The sequence below is a fragment of the Triticum urartu genome, chromosome 5A (genome assembly GCF_056163025.1).
Source record: "Triticum urartu cultivar PI428250 chromosome 5A, HENAU_Tu73, whole genome shotgun sequence".
In the NCBI taxonomy this organism is placed as follows: Eukaryota; Viridiplantae; Streptophyta; class Magnoliopsida; order Poales; family Poaceae; genus Triticum; species Triticum urartu.
Window position 1 is genome coordinate 498,557,950 of NC_141877.1, and position 24,094 is coordinate 498,582,043.

Genomic DNA, 24,094 nt, shown 5'->3' on the forward strand with positions numbered 1-24,094 from the left:
TTTTATTCAATGGTAGAGCTACTCCATTTTATTCCATTTTACCAAGCAATATTGGAGTACTTTGCTTCATACAGCTGCTACTCCAAATTCAGTATGAAAAATTAACAATAGGTTCATTTGCTAAATTAACAGTAATCCATTTTAAGCTACTGAATCTACTCTAGCTACTCCATTTTAAACTACTGAAGCTACTGAAGCCTTTTGCCAAACATGACTGCACTTTAGGATCCAAAGCTGGGATTACACCTAACCATCATACTGAGAAAAACATATGCTGATCCAAAACTTGAAGTACTCCTTGTGGATTTGTCTCTTTTAGAAAAACTGGAATGTTCTGTTCATGCCAAATGGTGATATGTACATGTCGCAACATTAATATAGGATATCCTTTTATTCTATAGCTATGTTCATTGGGATGGTCATTTTTATTTCTCTAAAAACGAAACAATGAATACTCCTTTCTGGAGTAATTTGTGTTACTGAAGAAGTACATGTGCTTTTCTTAATTCAGAACTGCACATCATTGTTATCACAAGAGTGGATAGCAACAAATACTCCATTTTATTCACAGTGTACACCAAATTTATTTATAGTGTGCACCAAATGGAGTACACTGCAAAATTCACAAGGAGATTAAAATATCAGGAGCTTTTATTCACAGTGTACACCAAATTAATTTTCTTGACACTTTTCTACCATAGGCATGGTACTATGAGCAAGTAAATTCAGCAAAACTACTCTAACTAGAGTAAAATTCTGTTAACTACTCTAACTAGAGAAAATGGCTTATGGTTAGAGCAAAGTGTAGAAATGGTGCCATGGCACCTACTTCTTGTTTGACTTGCATACTCATTTTGTGTGTGTGTATATTCTTGTTATGGTACCATGGTGTACTCATCTTTTGTCATTGATGGCAGGAAACATAACTATGGATTTGAACTTGATGCTTCAAAAGGAAGAACATGAAACTATTGATTTGAACTTGATGCCTCAAGAGGAAGACGATGAAGGTATTAATTTGAATTGGATCCCTGAACAGGAGGAACCTCAAGTGGCAGAGAATGGAACTATGGATTTGAACTTGATGCCTCAAGAGGAAGATGATGAAGCTATTAATTGGATGCCTCAAGAAGATGAAGGGAAAGAGGATGAAGCTCAAGAGGAAGAGGATGAAGTTATCAATTGGATACTTCAAGAGAAGAGAAGAGAATTGTCAGATAAGGAGAGGCATGGTGTTTACTTCGCCTTGCTGGTAATCGAGCTCAGAGATGGATCTGTTCAACCAGATGACAACCTGCTAGTCTCAAACCTGTTGGACATAAGTGTACGATCTATTGAAAGAATCTGGGAAGAAGCCAAAAAGCAAATTGCCGATGGCAAAGAAGTAGATGTCTCAAGCAAGAAGCCGGGAAGATCTGGCCGAAAGAGAAAGGAGCTAGATCTAGAGAGGACCTTGTCGGTGTCAAAACCGGCGGATCTCGGGTAGGGGGTCCCGAACTGTGCGTCTAGGCCGGATGGTAACAGGAGGCAGGGGACACGATGTTTTACCCAGGTTCGGGCCCTCTTGATGGAGGTAAAACCCTACGTCCTGCTTGATTAATATTGATGATATGGGTAGTACAAGAGTAGATCTACCACGAGATCAGAGAGGCTAAACCCTAGAAGCTAGCCTGTGGTATGATTGTATGTTATGATTGTCGTCCTACGGACTAAAACCCTTCGGTTTATATAGACACCGGAGAGGGTTAGGGTTACACAAGGTCGGTTACAAAGGAGGAGATATCCATATCCGTATTGCCTAGCTTGCCTTCCACGCCAAGTAGAGTCCCATCCGGACACGAGACGAAGTCTTCAATCTTGTATCTTCATAGTCTAACAGTCCGGCCAATGGAGATAGTCCGACTGTCCGGAGACCCCCTAATCTAGGACTCCCTCAAACCTCAACAATCCCACCGAATAAAAGAAGAACAATTTGATCTCTAGAACGGTCTCTAGGTGTGGCCCGATCGACCCTACATAAGAGGTTCCAGTTGAAGCGCTCTTGTTCGACAGGATCCTCTGGTACAGCGAATTCATCGTCGCCGAGGCTTGCCTCGTCTTCGGAGGGGGGCATGTGATTGTCATCCTCCTCCTCTCCGTCTGCCGCTCTCTCAGGAGAGTTGACTCCTCCATCCTCCTGCTCTAAATCTTGCTGGAGGGGTTTGTTGTTTTCTTCGATGGTAGTAGGAGCCATCAAGCCTAACGGCGACGACACAGAGGAACTCTCAATGAAAGCACCAATGTCGGTGTCAAAACCGGCGGATCTCGGGTAGGGGGTCCCGAACTGTGCGTCTAGGCCGGATGGCAACAGGAGGCAGGTGACACGATGTTTTACCCAGGTTCGGGCCCTCTTGATGGAGGTAAAACCCTACGTCCTGCTTGATTAATATTGATGATATGGGTAGTACAAGAGTAGATCTACCACGAGATCAGAGAGGCTAAACCCTAGAAGCTAGCCTATGGTATGATTGTATATTATGATTGTCGTCCTACGGACTAAAACCCTTCGGTTTATATAGACACCGGAGAGGGTTAGGGTTACACAAGGTCGGTTACAAAGGAGGAGATATCCATATCCGTATTGCCTAGCTTGCCTTCCACGCCAAGTAGAGTCCCATCCGAACACGAGACGAAGTCTTCAATCTTGTATCTTCATAGTTTAACAGTCCGGCTAATGGAGATAGTCCGGCTGTCCGGAGACCCCCTAATCCAGGACTCCCTCAGTAGCCCTTGAACCAGGCTTCAATGATGATGAGTCCGGCACGCAGTATTGTCTTCGGCATTTCAAGGCGGGTTCCTTCTCCGAATACATCACAGAAGAATTTGAATACGAGGATAGTATCCGACCCTGCAAAATAAGTTCCACATTCCACCGTAGAGAGAATAAAATTTTTGCAGATCTAATTTGCTGGCTTGTTTTGGCAGCATGACGTTACGTCATGGCCCGGTGATTATTCGAACCATTTCTTTCAACCAGCCCCACACATAACGCGAGACAGTTTTTCGACACGTCTTGTCAAAGCAGAGATCGTGTCCCCTTATTACGGGATTCTCATCAATACGGGCGTGGGTAACCCAACCGCGCCATCAATTGCAGCGCTTGGGGGATAAGCGAGTTTTACCAGGCAAGTGGGGACGCTTAGTTTCGTCCGCCCATATAAAGGGATAAGGATTCACCTTTCTATCCACGCCTTCTTCCTCCTTTGCTCATCCGTTTTCGCACACTCGAGCTCTAGCGCCCAAGTCCGCTCTTCCCAGCTCAACCTTCCCCAACCATGTCCGGAGCGGGAGGCAGGTGGATGGTCTCCTCCGTCACAGAGGGAGACATCAAAAAGCTGCGCGGAGCCGGATACTTAGCCGCGAACATCGCGCATCGGCTGCCCGCTGTGGGGCAGATCGTCCCTACCCCGGAACCTCACGAGAGGGTAGTTTTCCTTCACCACTTCCTCCGCGGACTAGGGTTTCCCCTGAACGAAATATGCCCTAGAGGCAATAATAAAGTTATTATTTATTTCCTTATATCATGATAAATGTTTATTATTCATGCTAGAATTGTATTAACCGGAAACATAATACATGTGTGAATACATAGACAAACAGAGTGTCACTAGTATGCCTCTACTTGACTAGCTCGTTAATCAAAGATGGTTATGTTTCCTAACCATGGACAAAGAATGGTTATTTGATTAACGGGATCACATCATTAGTTGAATGATCTGATTGACATGACCCATTCCATTAGCTTAGCACCCGATCGTTTAGTATGTTGCTATTGCTTTCTTCATGACTTATACATGTTCCTATGACTATGAGATTATGCAACTCCCGTTTGCCGAAGGAACACTTTGTGTGCTACCAAACGTCACAACGTAAATGGGTGATTATAAAGGAGCTCTATAGGTGTCTCCAATGGTAGATGTTGGGTTGGCGTATTTCGAGATTAGGATTTGTCACTCCGAATGTCGGAGAGGTATCTCTGGGCCCTCTCGGTAATGCACATCACATAAGCCTTGCAAGCACTGCAACTAATATGTTAGTTGTGAGATGATGTATTATGAAACGAGTAAAGAGACTTGCCAGTAACGAGATTGAACTAGGTATTGGATACCGACGATCGAATCTCGGGCAAGTAACATACCGATGACAAAGGGAACAACGTATGTTGTTATGCGGTCTGACCGATAAAGATCTTCGTAGAATATGTAGGAGCCAATATGGGCATCCAGGTCCCGCTATTGGTTATTGACCGGAGACGTGTCTCGGTCATGTCTACATTGTTCTCGAACCGTAGGGTCCGCACGCTTAAGGTTTCGATGACAGTTATATGATGAGTTTATGAGTTTTGATGTACCGAAGGAGTTCGGAGTCCCGGATGAGATCGGGGACATGACGAGGAGTCTCGAAATGGTCAAGACGTAAAGATCGATATATTGGACGACTATATTCGGACTTCGGAAAGGTTCCGAGTGATTCGGGTATTTTTCGGAGTACCGGAGAGTTACGGGAATTCGCTGGGAGAAGTATTGGGCCTTGATGGGCTTTAGTGGGAAGAGGAGAAAAGGCCTGCTGCGCCCCCCTTCCCTCTAGTCCGAATTGGAGTAGGGAAAAGGGGGCCGGCCACCTTTCCTACTCCTCCACTTCCTTCTCCCTTCCTCCCCTCTTGGCGGACTCCTGCTAGGACTTGGAGTCCTAGTAGGACTCCACATCCTGGCCGCGCCTAGCCTTGGCCGGCCTCCTCCTCCTCCATCCTTTATATACAGGGGCAGGGGGCACCCCATAGACACGCAAGTTGATCCACGTGGTCTATTCCTTAGCCGTGTGCGGTGCCCCCTGCCACCATGTTCCTCGATAATACTGTAGCGGAGTTTAGGCGAAGCCCTGCTGCTGTAGTTCATCAAGATCGTCACCACGCCGTCGTGCTGAGGAACTCTTCCCCGACACTTTGCTGGATCGGAGTTCGGGGATCGTCATCGAGCTGAACGTGTGCTCGAACTCGGAGGTGTCGTAGTTTCGGTGCTTGATCAGTTGGATCGTGAAGACGTACAACTACTTCCTCTACGTCGTGTCAGCGCTTCCGCAGTCGGTCTGCGTTGGGTACGTAGACAACACTCTCCCCTCTCGTTGCTATGCATCACATGATCTTGCGTGAGCGTAGGAATTTTTTTGAAATTACTACGAAACCCAACAGTGGCATCCGAGCCTAGGTTATTTATGTTGATGTTATATGCACAAGTAGAACACAAGTGAGTTGTGGACGATACAAGTCATACTGCCTACCAGCATGTCATACTTTGGTTCGGCGGTATTGTTGGACGAGACGACCCGGACCAACCTTACGCGTACGCTTACGCGAGACCGGTTCCCTTGACGTGCTTTGCACATAGATGGCTTGCGGGCGACTGTCTCTCCAACTTTAGTTGAACCAAGTATGGCTACGCCCGGTCCTTGCGAAGGTTAAAACGGAGTCTATTTGACAAACTATCGTCGTGGTTTTGATGCGTAGGTGAGATTGGTTCTTACTTAAGCCCGTAGCAGCCACGTAAAACTTGCAACAACAAAGTAGAGGACGTCTAACTTGTTTTTGCAGGGCATGTTGTGATGTGATATGGTCAAGGCATGATGCTGAATTTTATTGTATGAGATGATCATGTTTTGTAACCGAGTTATCGGCAACTGGCAGGAGCCATATGGTTGTCGCTTTATTGTATGCAATGCAATCGCGATGTAATGCTTTACTTTATTACTAAACGGTAGTGATAGTCGTGGAAGCATAAGATTGGCGAGACGACAACGATGCTACGATGGAGATCAAGGTGTCGCGCCGGTGGCGATGGTGATCATGACGGTGCTTCGGAGATGGAGATCACAAGCACAAGATGATGATGGCCATATCATATCACTTAAATTGATTGCATGTGATGTTTATCTTTTTATGCATCTTATCTTGCTTTGATTGACGGTAGCATTATAAGATGATCTCTCACTAAATTATCAAGAAGTGTTCTCCCTGAGTATGCACCGTTGCCAAAGTTCGTCGTGCCCAGACACCACGTGATGATCGGGTGTGATAAGCTCTACGTCCATCTACAACGGGTGCAAGCCAGTTTTTGCACAAGCAGAATACTCAGGTTAAACTTGACGAGCCTAGCATAGGCAGATATGGCCTCGGAACACGGAGACCGAAAGGTCGAGCGTGAATCATATAGTAGATATGATCAACATAATGATGTTCACCAATGAAATTACTCCATCTCACGTGATGATCGGACATGGTTTAGTTGATTTGGATCACGTGATCACTTAGAGGATTAGAGGGATGTCTATCTAAGTGGGAGTTCTTAAGTAATATGATTAATTGAACTTTAATTTATCATGAACTTAGTCCTGGTAGTATTAGCATATCTATGTTGTAGATCAATAGCTCGCGTTGTTGCTTTCATATGTTTATTTTGATATGTTCCTAGAGAAAATTGTGTTGAAAGATGTTAGTAGCAATGATGCGGATTGGATCCGTGATCTGAGGTTTATCCTCATTGCTGCACAGAAGAATTATGTCCTTGATGCACCGCTAGGTGACGGACCTATTGCAGGAGTAGATACAGACGTTATGAACGTTTGGCTAGCTCAATATGATGACTACTTGATAGTTTAAGTGCACCATGCTTAACGGCTTAGAATCGGGACTTCAAAGACGTTTTGAACGTCATGGACCATATGAGATGTTCCAGGAGTTGAAGTTAATATTTCAAGCAAATACCCGAGTTGAGAGATATGAAATCTCCAACAAGTTCTATAGCTAAAAGATGGAGGAGAATCGCTCAACTAGTGAGCATGTGCTCAGATTGTCTGGGTACTACAATCGCTTGAATCAAGTAGGAGTTAATCTTCCAGATAAGATAGTGATTGACAGAATTCTCTAGTCACCATCACCAAGTTAGTAGAACTTCGTGATGAACTATAATATGCAAGGGATAACGGAAACAACTCCCAAGCTCTTCGTGATGCTGAAATCAACGAAGGTAGAAATCAAGAAAAACATCAAGTGTTGATAGTTGACAAGATCACTAGTTTCAAGAAAAGGGCAGAGGGAAGAAGGGGAACTTCAAGAAGAACAGCAAGCAAGTTGCTGCTCAAGTGAAGAAGCCCAAGTCTGGTCCTAAGCCTGAGACTAAGTGCTTCTACTGCAAAGGGACTGGTCACTGGAAGCGGATCTACCCCAAGTGATTGGCGGATAAGAAGGATGGCAAAGTGAACATAAGTATATTTGATATACATGTTATTGATGTGTACTTTACTAGTGTTTATAGCAAACCCTCAGTATTTGATACTAGTTCAGTTGCTAAGATTAGTAACTCGAAACGGGAGTTGCAAAATAAACAGAGACTAGTTAAGGGTCAAGTGACGATGTGTGTTGGAAATGGTTCCAAGATTGATATGATCATCATCGCACACTCCCTATAATTTCGGGATTAGTGTTGAACCTAAATAAGTGTTATTTGGTGTTTTGCGTTGAGCATGAATATGATTTGATCATGTTTATTGTAATACGGTTATTCATTTAAGTAAGAGAATAAATTGTTGTTCTGTTTACATGAATAAAACCTTATATGGTTACACACCCAATGAAAATAGTTCGTTGGATCTCGATCGTAGTGATACACATAATCATAATATTGAAACCAAAAGATGCAAAGTTAATAATGATAGTGCAACTTATTTGTAGCACTGCCGTTTAGGTCATATTGGTGTAAAGCGCATGAAGAAACTCCATGCTGATGGGCTTTTGGAATCACTTGATTATGAATCAGTTGATGCTTGCGAACCATGCCTCATGGGCAAGATGACTAAGACTCTGTTCTTCGGAACAATGGAGCGAGCAACAGATTTGTTGGAAATCATACATACTGATGTATGTGGTTCTTTGAATATTGAGGCTCGCGACAGGTATCATTATTTTCTGATCTTCATAGATGATTTGAGCAGATATGAGTATATCTACTTGATGAAACATAAGTCTGAAACATTTGAAAAGTTCGAAGAATTTCAGAGTGAAGTGAAAAATCATCATAACAAGAAAATAAAGTTTCTACGATCTGATCGTAGAGAAGAGTATTTGAGTTACGAGTTTGGCCTTCAGTTAAAAACAATGTGAAATAGTTTCACTACTCATGCCACCTGGAACACCACAATGTAATGGTGTGTCCGAACGTCATAACCGTACTTTATTAGATATGGTGCGATCTATGATGTCTCTTACCGATCTACCACTATCGTTTTGGGTTTATGCATTAGAGACAGCTGCATTCACGTTAAATAGGGCACCATCTAAATCCGTTGAGGCGACACCGTATGAACTATGGTTTGGCAAGAAACCTAAGCTGTCTTTCCTTAAGTTTGAGGTTGCAATGCTTATGTGAAAAAGTTTCAACCTGATAATCTCAAACCCAAATCGGAGAAATGTGTCTTCATAGGATATCCAAAAGAAACTATTGGATACACCTTCTATCACAAGACCGAAGGCAAGACTTTTGTTGCTAAATTCGGAAACTTTCTGGAGAAGGAGTTTCTCTCGAAAGAAGTGAGTGGGAGGTAAGTAGAAAACTTGATAAGGTAATTGTACCTTCTCCCTTATTGGAAAGTAGTTCATCACAGAAATCTGTTCTTGTGACTACTACACCAATTAGTGAGGAAGCTAATGATGATGATCATGTAACTTCAGATCAAGTTACTACTGAATCTCGTAGGTAAACCAGAGTGAAATCCGCACCAGAGTGGTACGGTAATCCTGTTCTGGAAATCATGCTGCTAGATCATGATAAACCTACGAACTATGAAGAAGCGATGGTGAGCCCAGATTCCGCAAAGTGGCTTGAAGCCATGAAATCTGAGATGGGATCCATGTATGAGAACAAAGTATGGACTTTGGTTGACTTACCCGATGATCGGCAAGCAATTGAAAATAAATGGATCTTCAAGAAGAAGACTGACGCTGATGGTAATGTAACTGTCTACAAAGCTTGACTTGTCGCAAAAGGTTTTCGACAAAGTTCAAGGGGTTGACTACGATGAGACCTTCTCACCTGTAGCGATGCTTAAGTCTGTCAGAATCATGTTAGCAATTGCCGCATTTTATGATTATGAAATTTGGCAGATGGATGTCAAAACTACATTCCTGAATGGATTTCTGGAAGAAGAGTTGTATATGATGCAACCGGAAGGTTTTGTCGATCCAAAGGGAGCTAACAAAGTGTGCAAGCTCCAGCGATCCATTTATGGACTGGTGCAAGCCTCTCGGAGTTGGAATAAACGCTTTGATAGTGTGATCAAAGCATTTGGTTTTATACAGACTTTCGGAGAAGCCTGTATTTACAAGAAAGTGAGTGGGAGCACTACAGCATTTCTGATAAGTATATGTGAATGACATATTGTTGATCGGAAATAATGTAGAATTATTCTGTAAAGCATAAAGGAGTGTTTGAAAGAAGTTTTTCAAAGAAAGACTTCGGTAAAGCTGCTTACATATTGAGCTTCAAGATCTATAGAGATAGATCAAGACGCTTGATAAGTTTTTTTCAATGAGTACATACCTTGACAAGATTTTGAAGTAGTTCAAAATGGAGCAGTCAAAGAAAGAGTTCTTGCATGTATTACAAGGTGTGAAGTTGAGTAAGACTCAAAGCCCGACCACGGCAGAAGATAGAAAGAGAATGAAAGTCATTCCCTATGCCTTGGCCATAGGTTCTATAAAGTATGTCATGCTGTGCACTAGATCTATTGTATACCCTATGTTAAGCAAGGGAGTACAATAGTGATCTAGGAGTAGATCAATGGACAACGGTCAAAATTATCCTTACTGGAATAAGGATATGTTTCTCGATTATGGAGGTGACAAAAAGGTTCACCGTAAAGGGTTACGTCGATGCAAGTTTTGACACTGATCTGGATGACTCTAAGTCTCGATCTAGATACATATTGAAAGTGGGAGCAATTAGCTAGAGTAGCTCCGTGCAGAGCATTGTAGACATAGAAAATTGCAAAATACATAACAGATCTGAATATGAAAGACCGTTGACTAAGATTCTCTCACAAGCAAAACATGATCACACCTTAGTACTCCTTGGGTGTTAATCACATAGCGATGTGAACTAGATTACTGAATCTAGTAAACCCTTTGGGTGTTGGTCACATGGCGATGTGAACTATGGGTGTTAATCACATGATGATGTGAACTATCGATGTTAATCACATGGTGATGTGATCTAGATTATTGACTCTAGTGCAAGTGGGAGACTGAAGGAAATATGCCCTAGAGGCAATAATAAAGTTATTATTTATTTCCTTATATCATGATAAATGTTTATTATTCATGCTAGAATTGTATTAACCGGAAACATAATACATGTGTGAATACATAGACAAACAGAGTGTCACTAGTATGCCTCTATTTGACTAGCTCGTTAATCAAAGATGGTTATGTTTCCTAACCATGGACAAAGAATTGTTATTTGATTAACGTGATCACATCATTAGTTGAATGATCTGATTGACATGATCCATTCCATTAGCTTAGCACCCGATCGTTTAGTATGTTGCTATTGCTTTCTTCATGACTTATACATGTTCCTATGACTATGAGATTATGCAACTCCCGTTTGCCGGAGGAACACTTTGTGTGCTACCAAACGTCACAATGTAAATGGGTGATTATAAAGGAGCTCTACAGGTGTCTCCAATGGTAGATGTTGGGTTGGCGTATTTCGAGATTAGGATTTGTCACTCCGAATGTCGGAGAGGTATCTCTGGGCCCTCTCGGTAATGCACATCACATAAGCCTTGCAAGCACTGCAACTAATATGTTAGTTGTGAGATGATGTATTATGGAACAAGTAAAGAGACTTGCCAGTAACGAGATTGAACTAGGTATTGGATACCGACGATCGAATCTCGGGCAAGTAACATACCGATGACAAAGGGAACAACGTATGTTGTTATGCGGTCTGACCGATAAAGATCTTCGTAGAATATGTAGGAGCCAATATGGGCATCCAGGTCCCGCTATTGGTTATTGACCGGAGACGTGTCTCGGTCATGTCTACATTGTTCTCGACCGTAGGGTCCGCACGCTTAAGGTTTCGATGACAGTTATATGATGAGTTTATGAGTTTTGATGTACCGAAGGAGTTCAGAGTCCCGGATGAGATCGGGGACATGACGAGGAGTCTCGAAATGGTCGAGACGTAAAGATCGATATATTGGACGACTATATTCGGACTTCGGAAAGGTTCCGAGTGATTCGGGTATATTTTGGAGTACCGGAGAGTTACGGGAATTCGCTGGGAGAAGTATTGGGCCTTGATGGGCTTTAGTGGGAAGAGGAGAAAAGGCCTGCTGCGCCCCCCCCTTCCCTCTAGTCCGAATTGGACTAGGGAAAAGGCCGGCCACCTTTCCTACTCCTCCACTTCCTTCTCCCTTCCTCCCCTCTTGGTGGACTCCTGCTAGGACTTGGAGTCCTAGTAGGACTCCACATCCTGGCAATGGTGGGCAAGATGCCCAACATCATATGGCTCGAAGGCTCCTTCGTGGAGACAATAAAGGGATGGCAATCGGCGTGGTTCTACATCACCGAGCCGCGCGACGCCAAATGGGCGGTAGCCCCTGAGTTTCTATCCGGATTCCCAACACGGGTCACTTCCTGGAAAGAGAAGGGCTTGTCGTGGGGTTCATCGGTGGAGCTGGATGGACTCCAGAAATGTATCCGGAGTATGGCGAGCAAGAAGCTCAAGCTTGTCAACATAGTCCAAGTTATGCTCATCCGCCGGATCCTCCCGTGTCAACAACGGGATTTTACCTTGTGGGAGTTCGACCCGGCCCAGCACCAGACTTTGAGCGAGCTCTTCGATACGACGCACAAGGACGTATGGAACGTGCTGTTCAAGGGCGCCGAGGTCCCCCCCTTCTCGTGCCGAGGACCGCGGACTAAGCGCAAAGCGTCTAGCACGTTCGGTGAGTTCAATACATCCCGTAGGACATTTATTTTCCCTAGCTTAATAATGCGTAGGGTCTAATCTCCATGCCTTTGATAGGACTGGGTGGAGATGTCGGGGCAGATTAACTGTCCGGCCCCTTTGCCCGAAGACACTGCGAGTGCTCTCCTGATGGAGATGCTGGCTCCAGCTCCTTACAAGGTGCCGGAGAAGACCAAGAAGGCCAAGGGAGCCCGAAAGAGTTCCCGACGCCAAGTATTATCGGACTCATCGTCCGATAACTCAGCGACACACTCTTCCCCTGAAGACGAGGAGGAAGAAGAAGATGCTCCCCCTCCAGGCGGGGGAGACAAGAAAAGGAAGGCCGCCCAACTGGGGAGGCCGAAGGGTCCAAGAAGGGGAGGAGTCTCCTTCCGGACAGTTCCACCGCCGCCGATGAGGGCGAGGACGAGTGGTTGCCCCGGGCCAAGCCCCTGGGGAGATCGTATGTATTCGGATACCAGAGTAATTCATAGCATTCTTTTGTCGCACTGCTTTCCCTAACGCCGAACATGATTATGCAGGCCGCCGCGAACCAGCATCGATGTATCATCGGACGGCTCCCTGGGCTCGTCGGACATGGACAGCGATCCAGTCCCGACCGCCACCTCCCCTCATCCTGCCGACGACGCTGAGGTGTTGTCTCAAGAGGCACCGGATCAAGGGGAGACAGCCCCAGAGGCGCCTCAAGGCGACCTTTCGGACTCCGGGAGCCGAGGGGACGGGGCCCCTGAGAGCTCCGAGTTCGGCCCTCAGCCGAACACCGCGCCGAAACCTCCAGCGGTTCCGGGCTTGGGCAGGCAGCCTCCTTCTAAGAGGGGCATGCCTGTGCCGGTGACCTCTGTCCATCCAGAGGCGCCGGACAGTCTGCTGGAAGCGCTTCGCAGCGCTTCCATCGACGAGGAGCACCGCACTATCATGAGTGCGGTGATCCAAAAGGTTCAGTCCGCCAAGAGCGGATTGACTGAAGCCTATGCCAGCCTTCTAACAGGCTTCGAGGTAACTGTTTTAAAATATAGTAGAAATATTACCACATAGATAGTAGCCCCTGATGCTTTGTTCAGTGTTCACAAAGAAAAGCCGAACAAAGGATCGAATAATATCGCAGGAGTTGAATATAAGTGTGTCAATATGCATATGCAGGCTTCGCTGCTGGCGTCCGCCGCACTGACTGCGGAGGTCGCCGTACTGAAGCAGGACCTCGAGGGGTCCAGGAAAGAGCTCGGCCTTGCCAAGAGGCAGCTCGAGGAGAACAAGGGTAAGTAATACCCTATCTTATGTATATATATAAAAGAGGACGCAATTGCAAAATGACAGGATCATCGTATGATTGCCAGGGGCCACGACCGAGGTGGCGACCCTGAAGCAAGTGCTAACCAAGGCCGAAGATACAGCGGCCAAGGAGCGCACCGAGCGAGAGAAGCACGAGGCTCAGGTGGGCGAGGTGCAGCAAGAGCTCCAGGCTCTTGTGGCGAAGCACGAGGCATTGGAGCTTGACTCCAAGACGCAGGAGTCTGAGCTTGCCGCGGCCCTCGAGAGTGTGAAAAGTGCCAAGGCCGAAGCCCAAAAGGCCCTCCAAGAGATCGACGCAGTGAAGAAGATAGCGGCGGGTAAGGCTTTCTATATGCAAAGCAAGCATGTAAAAGTAAATTACCGATTACTTACCCGGATCCGGAGCTCTTCAGGAGCATTCGTAGATTTGCCCTGCAGTGTGTCCAATGCCGCACAATTTTACCAAGCCGACGACGGAAGATCGACGGAGAAGCTGTTCTGGTCTCAGTATGCTGAGGCCGAACATCCGGTGCCAATGAGCGACCAGCTGAAGCAGATGGTCGAGCTACATAAGGCGGCCGATCAGGCCATGTAGAGCTTTATAGTCCGGCTGTGGACTGGCGACGCCCTTCCGAACAGCTTCTTCGGCCCGGTGAGGCGGCTTGTGGATGCCTGCCCGCGGCTGGAGGTCATCAAGCGATCTGTCTGCATTGAAGGTGCATGACGGGCTTTCGCCCGTGTGAAATTGCAGTGGGTCAAGCTAGACGCCGTGAAGCTGATCAAGGAGGGGCCGCCAGAGGGCAAGGAGCACCGCCACCCCGAGATGTACTACGAGGGTGTTCTGCCGGGTGCCCATCTCATCGCGGACGAGTGTTCAAAAGATGTAATATTTGAGTAAACTTGCTCGTTTTATCCTATATTTATGAAAACTTGTTTCATATGCGCTATGCAACGCTTGTTTGAATTTAAAATATTACCTTCTGTTTGGCTGTTTATCCAATCTGAGAGATGGCTAGTCCTCGGCTTCTGCCCCCATGCCACGAGTGCTGGGGTGTTCGGGATAAACCTGAGCACTCTTGTTCCCATATTTGGGTCCTTCGAGGGAGGTGCTCAGCACAACGAACAAGGCAACCGGACTAATAATACTTTATCACTCTCACTTAGCCATAGAATTCTATAATTTTAAATTTCGGCGAAGCCCCTGGTATTCGGAAGGCCGAATTCGGGGTGCGATACACGCCTGTAAGCCGGAAAGGGCCGGCCCCTCGCCCTAAGCGGCATAAGTCTTTAGGGACTCGAAAAACCTCGCCGAACAGCGACCAGTCTCTCGCCTTATCATGACAGTCAGTTTTAGCTTTCTCTACTGAGGTGCTAAGCCCGGCAGAACCGGGGCACAATCGCAGTAGTTCTCCTAGCGCCACCTTAGCCGATAGAGCGGAACGTAAGGTACCAAAATATAGGAGCCGGGCAAACCCAACATTTGACCAAAGACATGATTCGGAGCTGATGCATATAATGCTATAAGTTCGGGGTGCCGCACTTGTAAAAGTGTTCGGACTTTTCACACCGCATTGTGGGGTACGTAAGCTCCTAGTGTATTGGTCGTACCATAGTGTACGGTTGCAAGACGTCATTAATGAACACACACACACACACATATATATATATATATAACAAGAATGCAATAATAGTCATAATGTCATGCATTATTTATTAAAAAATTGCGTTAAAGCAGAGTGATATAGATAGTGCGAAAAGCAAAGAGTAGGACTATGTCCCTTCCAAGGGCAAGCTGAGGAATGATATTAAATTGAATATTTCATTTGTTACTGTAATCAACCTGGGAATTCCGTGATATAACGTAGCTGTCTGCCTCCTTGGTTGTTGCATCATGTGTTCGGCAATAGTGCTGCCGGACAGTGTTTCCAGAGATTGAGGTCCTGAAAGAAAAGGAAAAATAACCAAACGGGAAGCCCCTAGTGCGGTTTAGGCCGCGGCTTGGGGCGTGCCGCAGTTGTGCCCCCTCCCAACCTGTGCCCATGGCATTTTTAATGTGTAATTATGTACGTGTGGCACGAGTTTCGTCGCTAGGATGGGATTGGGGTGGCCGCCGTATTGCTACGCGAGCTCAGATCGCGCCAGGCGGTCTATTTGCCGATTGCCTCGAGCGCGCCTGAAGGTGTCCGGGCTGTGAAGCGCCGAACTGGTTGATTGCCTTGAGAGGCTGCTTTCCGTTTCTGCTGCGAGGGCTGCGGTGTGCTCCTCGGTTCGGAGAGAGTGCTCTGTGTTTCCATTGACTGTAATAACTCCGCGAGGTCCTGGCATCTTGAGCTTGAGGTATGCATAATGCGGTACCTCATTGAATCTAGCAAATGCGGTTCGCCCGAGCAATGCATGATAACCACAGCGGAAGGGGACTATATCGAAGATTAACTCTTCGCTTCGGAAGTTATCCGGGGATCCGAAGACCACTTCCAGTGTAATTGAGCCTGTGCAATGGGCCTCTACACCTGGAATGACGCCCTTAAAGGTCGTTTTGGTGGGTTTGATCCTTGAGGGGTCTAACCCATTTTGTGCACTGTGTCCTGATAAAGCAGGTTCAGGCTGCTGCCGCCGTCCATAAGGACTCGAGTGAGGTTAAATCCGTCGATGATTGGGTCTAGGACCAGTGCGGCGAATCCACCATGACGGATACTAGTGGGTGGTCCCTGCGATCGAAGGTGATCGGACAGGAGGACCAAGGGTTGAACTTTGGGGCGACTGGCTCCAACGCATATACGTCCCTGAGCGCACACTTCCGCTCCCTCTTGGGGATGTGGGTTGCGTATATCATGTTCACCATCCACACTTGCGGGGGAAACCTCTTCTGTCCTCCAGTGTGCGGCTGCCGGGGCTCCTCCTCGTCATCGCTATGCGGCCCATTGTCCTTGTTTTCGACAATTAACTTGCCGGCCTGCTTGAACACCCAACAATCCCTGTTGGTGTGATTGGCTGGCTTGTCTGGGGTGCCGTGTATTTGACATGAGCGATCGAGTATACGGTCCAAGCTGGACGGACCCAGCGTACTTTGTTTGAATGGCTTTTTCCGTTGACCGGGTTTAGAGCCTTTGAATCCGGCATTGACTACCGTATTCTTAGTATTTTCACTATTAATGCGGCGCTTATGCTTGTTGCGACGTGACCTGCTATTGCCGTCCTTGGTATCTGAGGTACCATGGTTCTTTGATATGTTATTACTGCGAGCCAGCCAGCTGTCTTCTCCCGCACAAAAGCGGGTCATGAGCGTCGTGAGGGCTGCCATAGATTTCGGCTTTTCCTGACCAAGGTGTCGGGCTAGCCACTCGTCTCGGATGTTGTGCTTGAAAGCCGCTAAGGCCATCCGGACAGTCGATGATTTGATTTTTCTTTGTAAGGAACCGAGTCCAGAATTGCCTGGCCGACTCTTTTGGCTGCTGAATTATGTGGCTCAAATCATCGCCGTCTGGTACCTGCACATAAGTGCCCTGAAAGTTGTCGAGGAATGCGGCTTCCAGATCTTCCCAACAGCTAATGGAGTCCGCTGGCAAGCTGTTAAGCCAATGCCGCGCTGGTCCTTTGAGCTTTAGTGGGAGGTATTTGATGGCGTGTAAGTCATCGCCGCGGGCCATGTGGATGTGGAGGAGGAAGTCCTCAATCCATACTGCGGGATCTGTTGTGTCGTCGTATGATTCAATATTTACAGGTTTGAAACCTTCTGGGAATTGATGTTCCATTACTTCGTCTGTGAAGCATAAGGGGTGTGTGGCGCCTCTGTATTGGGCTATATCTCGACGCATCTCGAATGGGTCTTGCCCGCTGTGTTTGGCCCGGCCGGATTTGCTTTTACTGTATCTGGCGTGATGTTTGTCGTCTCGCAGACTGGTGCGCCCTCGTGATACATAGATCGATCTTGAATGCTTTGCCTTGTCCTCCAATATGTCTCGCAGGTCTGGCGTATCTCCCCATGCCTTTTTATTTGAATGGCGTTGGGGTGGAGGCTGAGCTTTTGGCGGGAATGCCTCTCTATCGCGGCCACGAGGTGGCCGATCAGCTGTCTCATACGCTTCTTCCTCCAGTCGGGGTAGTAACCTGCGCCTTGGGTAACTCTTGGAGGGGCGCTCGAGTTTATATTCCTCGGCCGCGAGGACTTCAGTCCATTTGTCAGCTAGCAGATCTTGATCAGCTTGAAGCTGTTGCTGCTTTTTCTTCAGGCTATTTGCCGTGGCCATAAGCCGACGCTTGAAGCTCTCCTGTTCGACAGGATCCTCTGGTACGGCGAATTCATCATCGCCGAGGCTTGCCTCGTCTTCGGAGGGGGGCATGTGATTGTCATCCTCCTCCTCTCCGTCTGCCGCTCTCTCGGGAGAGCTGGCTCCTCCATCCTCCTGCTCTAAATCTTGCTGGAGGGGTTTTTTGTTTTCTTCGATGGTAGTAGGAGCCATCAAGCCTAACGGCGATGACACAGAGGAACTCTCAATGAAAGCACCAATGTCGGTGTCAAAACCGGCGGATCTCGGGTAGGGGGTCCCGAACTGTGCGTCTAGGCCGGATGGTAACAGGAGGCAGGGGACACGATGTTTTACCCAGGTTCGGGCCCTCTTGATGGAGGTAAAACCCTACATCCTGCTTGATTAATATTGATGATATGGGTAGTACAAGAGTAGATCTACCACGAGATCAGAGAGGCTAAACCCTAGAAGCTAGCCTATGGTATGATTGTATGTTATGATTGTCGTCCTACGGACTAAAACCCTTCGGTTTATATAGACACCGGAGAGGGTTAGGGTTACACAAGGTCGGTTACAAAGGAGGAGATATCCATATCCGTATTGCCTAGCTTGCCTTCCACGCCAAGTAGAGTCCCATCCGGACACGAGACGAAGTCTTCAATCTTGTATCTTCATAGTCTAACAGTCCGGCCAATGGAGATAGTCCGGCTGTCCGGAGACCCCCTAATCCAGGACTCCCTCAGACCTCAACAATCCCACTGAATAAAAGAAGAACAATTCGATCTCTAGCACGGTCTCTAGGTGTGGCCCGATCGACCCTACATAAGAGGTTCCAGTTGAATGAGCTCAACCGCATCACAAGCACCGTGAAGCCTCACCTCAAGCTAGAGAACAAGCTTGCGAGATTGAAATTTTGTATGTCCATGGTCGATGACAATTCGATCTCAACTTCTCGGGCTATGTTCAAACCAATGACGAATATGGTTCACATCGATGAGAAGTGGCTTGACATGACGAGAGTGAAGAATAGTTACTATGTACTTCCAGGAGAGCCTGAACCAAAGCGCACCGTGTCAAACACTCACATCATTGGGAAGGTAATGTTCCTAACAGCTGTTGCCAGGCCTCGATATAACAATGAGGGGGAGCTAACATTCGATGGGAAGATCGGCATTTGGGCATTCGTCGAAGAGAGTGAGGCGAAGCGGACAAGTCAGAACAGAACAAAGGGAACAAAAGTGTTGACATCAGTGAAAGTAACCAGGCATGTGTGCAGAGATTATCTGATCAATAAGGTTATCCCGGCAATTCAGGATAAGTGGCCTGACGATGATGAGGGAGCAACAATATTCATCCAACAGGATAACGCAAAGCCTCATGTCCTTCCCAATGATGTAGCTTTTCGAGAAGCTATGGAACAAACTGATCTTGACATCCGATTGCTACAACAGCCCCCAAATAGCCCTGAGTTAAATTGTTTGGACCTCTGCTTCCATAACTCTCTCCAGTCTCTAACCGACTGCAGGTCACCTACAAACATCCAGGAACTGGTACAAGGTGTGGAAGAGGAATTCGAGAACTACGATCCCGACAAGTTGCACAGAAGCTTTATCACATTAGAAGCAGTCATGTTTGAAGTTATGAAAGACAAAGGAGGAAACCAATATAAGTTGCCCCACTTGCACAAGGATCGCTTTCAAAATGCTGGACTAGAAATAACCAATGTATATTGTGACAGTCGGGTAGTTGTTGATACTAGGGCCACTATAGAAGAAATGGAAATTGCAATAGGAAAAGAAAATGAAAGGAAAGAATTAGCTAGAGAAGGGAAAAGAAAAAAAGTAAAGGGAAGGGAAGGGAAGAAGTGGCCAGTGAAAGGAAAAGAATATAGTCAAGAGGGGGCAAAGAGGCCCTTATGTCATGTAGTCAGGTGCTCCTTGTGTATGTCTTGTGTAATCTTGTGTCAAGATGGGACAAAGAGGCCCTTATGTCATGCCCTTGTGTATGCCTTGTCTAATCCTTGTATATCAACTCTTTGTTGGAATTTATTGGAATTTGGGTTATTTGGCTTAATTATTTGAATTAATTTGGGTTATTTGGATTTATTTGAATTAATTTGTGTTATTTGGATTTATTTGAATTAATTAGAATTAATTTTGGTTATTTGCATGGTCTATTTGCTTTCAGTGTTGTTCCGTTTACTTCTTGGGTTTCCCTAGCCATCAATCTTTCTGCTCTCTATAATATGGTGAACACCTCCCCTTTTCCTAGCATTTAAAAAGAAAATGATCACCTAGTCTAGTCTGTGATGTGACAAATGGAGGAACAAACAGTGCAGAAATTCGAAATTAGATATGCATCTGATGCCCTACATATGGTCTCTCTGAAATTGAAATGGCAAGAATGGTGGGCGCGTCTGATACCTTGAAGAGGTTGTCTTTAGATGGAGAATGGAAATTAGAAAACAAATACAGTAAATTGTTCAGTAACAGAGTTCAAGGCAAGCTAGAATACAAATATGACCTCATTTGAATTCAGTTAGAGCAAACTGTTCAGTTCCAGAAATATTTGGATTTATTTGAATAATTTGGATTAAAACTGAATTTCTGCTAACTTACTTTGCAATTTAGGACAATATGGATCTGATCAACAATACAAAAATAGAACATGTATTGTAAATATAGGTTTGGACCTGTACTGTCAAAAGAAAAAAATGAAGCAAAACTCTTGCAAATTTAGGGGCTAGTATTAATCCTGCTAGTATTTTCAAGATTCAGTGCCATGCAAATTTACTCCATCAAAAACAGAATCGAAAACATAATGTGGGAGTAGTAGTGGATATTTATTGCCATTGCTGATTATTCACTTCACAAGGTTAACTAGTACTCCATCGAAAACAGAATCAAAGATGGCATGGCTGAATTTAGAGACAGTAAAATCTTACTGAAAACAAAATGCATCTTAATGCCTTTTTGAAACTGCACATGCCCTGAAATGCATTACCTTCAGACTGCTACTGTTCCCTAATATCTAAATTGGCTTCGGGGGTGCAAGCTATTCCTGTGAAGATCCTATACACCATTAAAAGAATAAACAATAACAGTTATGATGAATGGAAGAATATCTGGTATTAGTAGAATGAAGACTGAACTGAAAAACTGCAAACCTCATCTGCTCTAGCCTAGCTTCCACATCGTCCACTGGCATGTGGGAAAAAAATTCCCCGATTTGGAATCGCACCACATCTTCATCAGACAAGATTAGTTCATTCCCAACATCCTTGAGGTTTTCATTTGCTTCCTGGTACATAAGGGAAACGGAATTTAGGGTGTGGTGTTTCAAGCAACATTTTGGTTTCAGTTGCAAATGTAGCATCTATGGTTCTATCAGAAATGAGCCTACTGCACTGTACAAAAATGCTGGCAACCAAAGTTTTATAAGTTCTAAAAAATGCCACTGGATGTCGCCATGGCATGTCAGATCTATAAACAAACATGCTATTGTGAGAGGCTCACAGCCAAAAATGTCAACTTTGCAGTCACATAGTTTTGGTTTTTCAAATGAGTAAATATCCTCATTAGGGAATGTTTCATTGCTCATTTGCCTGCAGTTCAACTTGAGATAAAGGTGCATCCAGAGGTATTAACGATGCATAAACCCAACAATTATGATCTTTGCCTGAAGAAGATCACCACAAGCACACTGCAAGTTCACAAATAGCACAGGTGATGGATTGCGATGAAGCAAACAAGTGTCAGGTTGGCATCCCTCCATCACTCAACCTGAATAACGCTCCAAGGGCAGGAATCCTCTCTTGAAGGGCCGGTTGCAGTTGCAATACAACAAGCAACAAGTAGGAATTTTGTCAATTGGACACGATACATCTCAAATGTCACAGCAACAGAGATTCAGAGAAAGTTGGATTAACAGTGTAGAAATCTAAAAGAATGGTGAGAGAATAGGAACCCAACGAGGATAATGAGGAATCCCTCACTCACTCACCATCGGGGTCGAAGAAGAAGACCTGGCGCGTGCGGCCGTCTTCTCGAACAGCTCGGTGCCGCGGGTCCTGAGCCCGGTGAGGAGGGAGAGATGAGGAGGGCTCCTTCTCGACGTCCGGTGACGCGGCGGCGGCGACGGTCAGCGAGACACCGCGGGGACGGCGGTGGCTGGAGCGATGGCCGAGCTGCGGTGTGGCGAGCCCACGACGAGGCAGGGGGGCAAGGAGGCCCGCAAGCTCTTGACATTGGCCGAGCCGCCTTTAGGTTGTTGGTGGTGGTCCGGACCCGGCGCCTCCGGGCTCTCCGACGGTGCTTCCGACGCAGCCAGAGCAGAGCGCGATGGTAGCTGGGGAAATCCAAGATTTTTTTAGGAAGGGGGGAGCTTGGGGAGGCAGGCGAGTGGCAGCTGCGGCGGCGGAGCAGGAGGGAGCTGCGGCAGGAGAGCGGGGGATCAGGGGAGCTGCGGCACCGGGGAGAAGGGCAGCTGTGGCGGCGGGGAGCAGCGAAACTGCGGCGGCGGAGAGCAGCGCAGCTGCTGCTTCTGTCGGAGGACGAGGACTAGGATCGCGGGTTTGGTCGGGAGAAACTAGAGGGTTTTTTGCAAAAATGTCGCCGCGACATGTTTTCCGGGACCGAGGGAGTAAAAGCAAAGTAAAAGCAAAGCAATAATAAAGTGATGGAGATTGATATGATGAGAAAGAGACCCGGGGGCCATAGGTTTCACTAGTGGCTTCTCTCAAGAGCATAAGTATTCTACGGTGGGTGAACAAATTACTGTTGAGCAATTGACAGAATTGAGCATAGTTATGAGAAAATCTAGGTATGATCATGTATACAGGCATCACGTCCGAGACAAGTAGACCGAAACGATTCTACATCTACTACTATTACTCCACTCATCGACAGCTATCCGGCATGCATCTAGAGTATTAAGTTAAAAACAAAGTAACGCCTTAAGCAAGATGACATGATGTAGATGGATAGTTTCATGCAATATGATAAAAAAACCATCTTGTTATCCTCGATGGCAACGATACAATACGTGCCTTGCTGCCCCATCTGTCATTGGGAAAGGACACCGCAAGATTGAACCCAAAGCTAAGCACTTCTCCCATGGCAAGAACAACCAATCTAGTAGGCCAAACCAAACTGATAATTCGAAGAGACTTACAAAGATAACCAATCATACATAAAAGAATTCAGAGAAGATTCAAATATTATTCATAGATAGACTTGATCATAAACCCACAATTCATTGGTCTCAACAAACACACCGCAAAAAGAAGATTACATCGAATAGATCTCCACGAGAGAGGGGGAGAACATTGTATTGAGATCCAAAAAGAGAGAAGAAGCCATCTAGCTACTAGCTATGGACCCGTAGGTATGAAGTAAACTACTCACACTTCATCGGAGGGGCTTTGATGATGATGTAGAAGCCCTCCGTGATCGATGCCTCCTCCGGCGGAGCTCCGGAACAGGCCCCAAGATGGGATCTCGTGGATACAGAAAGTTGCACCGGTGAAATTAGGTTTTTGGCTCCGTCCCCGATCGTTTGGGGTACGTGGATATATATAGGAGGAAGAAGTACGTCGGTGGAGCTTCGAGGGGCCCATGAGGCAGGGGGCGCGCCCTAGGGGGGTGCCCCCTACCCTCGTGACGACCTCGTGGCTTTCTTGATGGAGGGTCCAAGTCTCCTGGATCTTATCTGATGAGAAAATCACGTTTCCGAAGGTTTCATTCCGTTTGGACTCCGTTTGATATTCCTTTTCTTCGAAACCCTAAAACAGGCAAAAACAACAATTCTGGGCTGGGCCTCCGGTTAATAGGTTAGTCCCAAAAATAATATAAAAGTGGATAATAAAGCCCAATAATGTCTAAAACAGTAGATAATATAGCATGGAGCAATCAAAAATTATAGATACGTTGGAGACGTATCAAGCATCCCCAAGCTTAATTCCTGCTCGTCCTCGAGTAGGTAAATGATAAAAACAGAATTTTTGATGCGGAGTGCTACTTGGCATAATTTCAATGTAAATCTCCTTAACTGTGGTATGAATATTCAGATTCGAAATATTCAAGACAAAAGTTCATATTGATATAAAAATAATAATACTTCAAGCATACTAACAAAGCAATTATGTCTTCTCAAAATATCATGGCCAAAGAAAGCTATCCCTACAAAATCATATAGTCTGGCTATGCTCTATCGTCACCACACAAAGTATTTAAATCATGCACAACCCCGATGACAAGCCAAGCAATTGTTTCATACTTTTGACATTTTAAAAACTTTTTCGATCTTCACGCAATACATGAGCGTGAGCCATGGATATAGCACTGTAGGTGGAATAGAATGGTGGTTGTGGAGAAGACAAAAAAGGAGAAGATAGTCTCACATCAACTAGGCGTATTAACGAGCTATGGAGATGCCCATCAATAGATATCAATGTGAGTGAGTAGGGATTGCCATGCAACGGATGCACTAGAGCTATAAGTATATGAAAGCTCA

At 45.9% G+C, this 24,094-nt stretch overlaps 1 protein-coding gene and 1 pseudogene across 1 annotated transcript; one reads left to right on the plus strand and one right to left on the minus strand.

Moving 5' to 3' along the window:
• The first annotated feature begins 825 nt into the window (after window positions 1-825).
• LOC147972258 (uncharacterized) lies at window positions 826-20,259 on the plus strand. Its single transcript, XM_087524275.1, has 3 exons — window positions 826-1,459; window positions 18,325-19,305; window positions 20,212-20,259. Exons 1-3 carry the CDS (start codon window positions 878-880, stop codon window positions 20,257-20,259), a joined length of 1,611 nt encoding a protein of 536 aa, XP_087380401.1. The 5' UTR covers window positions 826-877.
• A 184-nt stretch (window positions 20,260-20,443) lies between these two features.
• LOC147972259 (uncharacterized) lies at window positions 20,444-22,175 on the minus strand (annotated as a pseudogene).
• Window positions 22,176-24,094: the final 1,919 nt, after the last annotated feature.

Excerpts from the sequence above, each read along its gene's own strand:
- LOC147972258 (XM_087524275.1), top strand. The coding sequence starts at position 878 with ATGGTACCATGGTGTACTCATCTTTTGTCATTGATGGCAGGAAACATA. Across the intron at positions 1,460-18,324 it reads ATCTAGAGAGGACCTTGTCG|ACCTCAACAATCCCACTGAA; the intron begins GTGTCAAAACCG and ends GGACTCCCTCAG. Across the intron at positions 19,306-20,211 it reads CTGGACTAGAAATAACCAAT|GACAATATGGATCTGATCAA; the intron begins GTATATTGTGAC and ends TTTGCAATTTAG.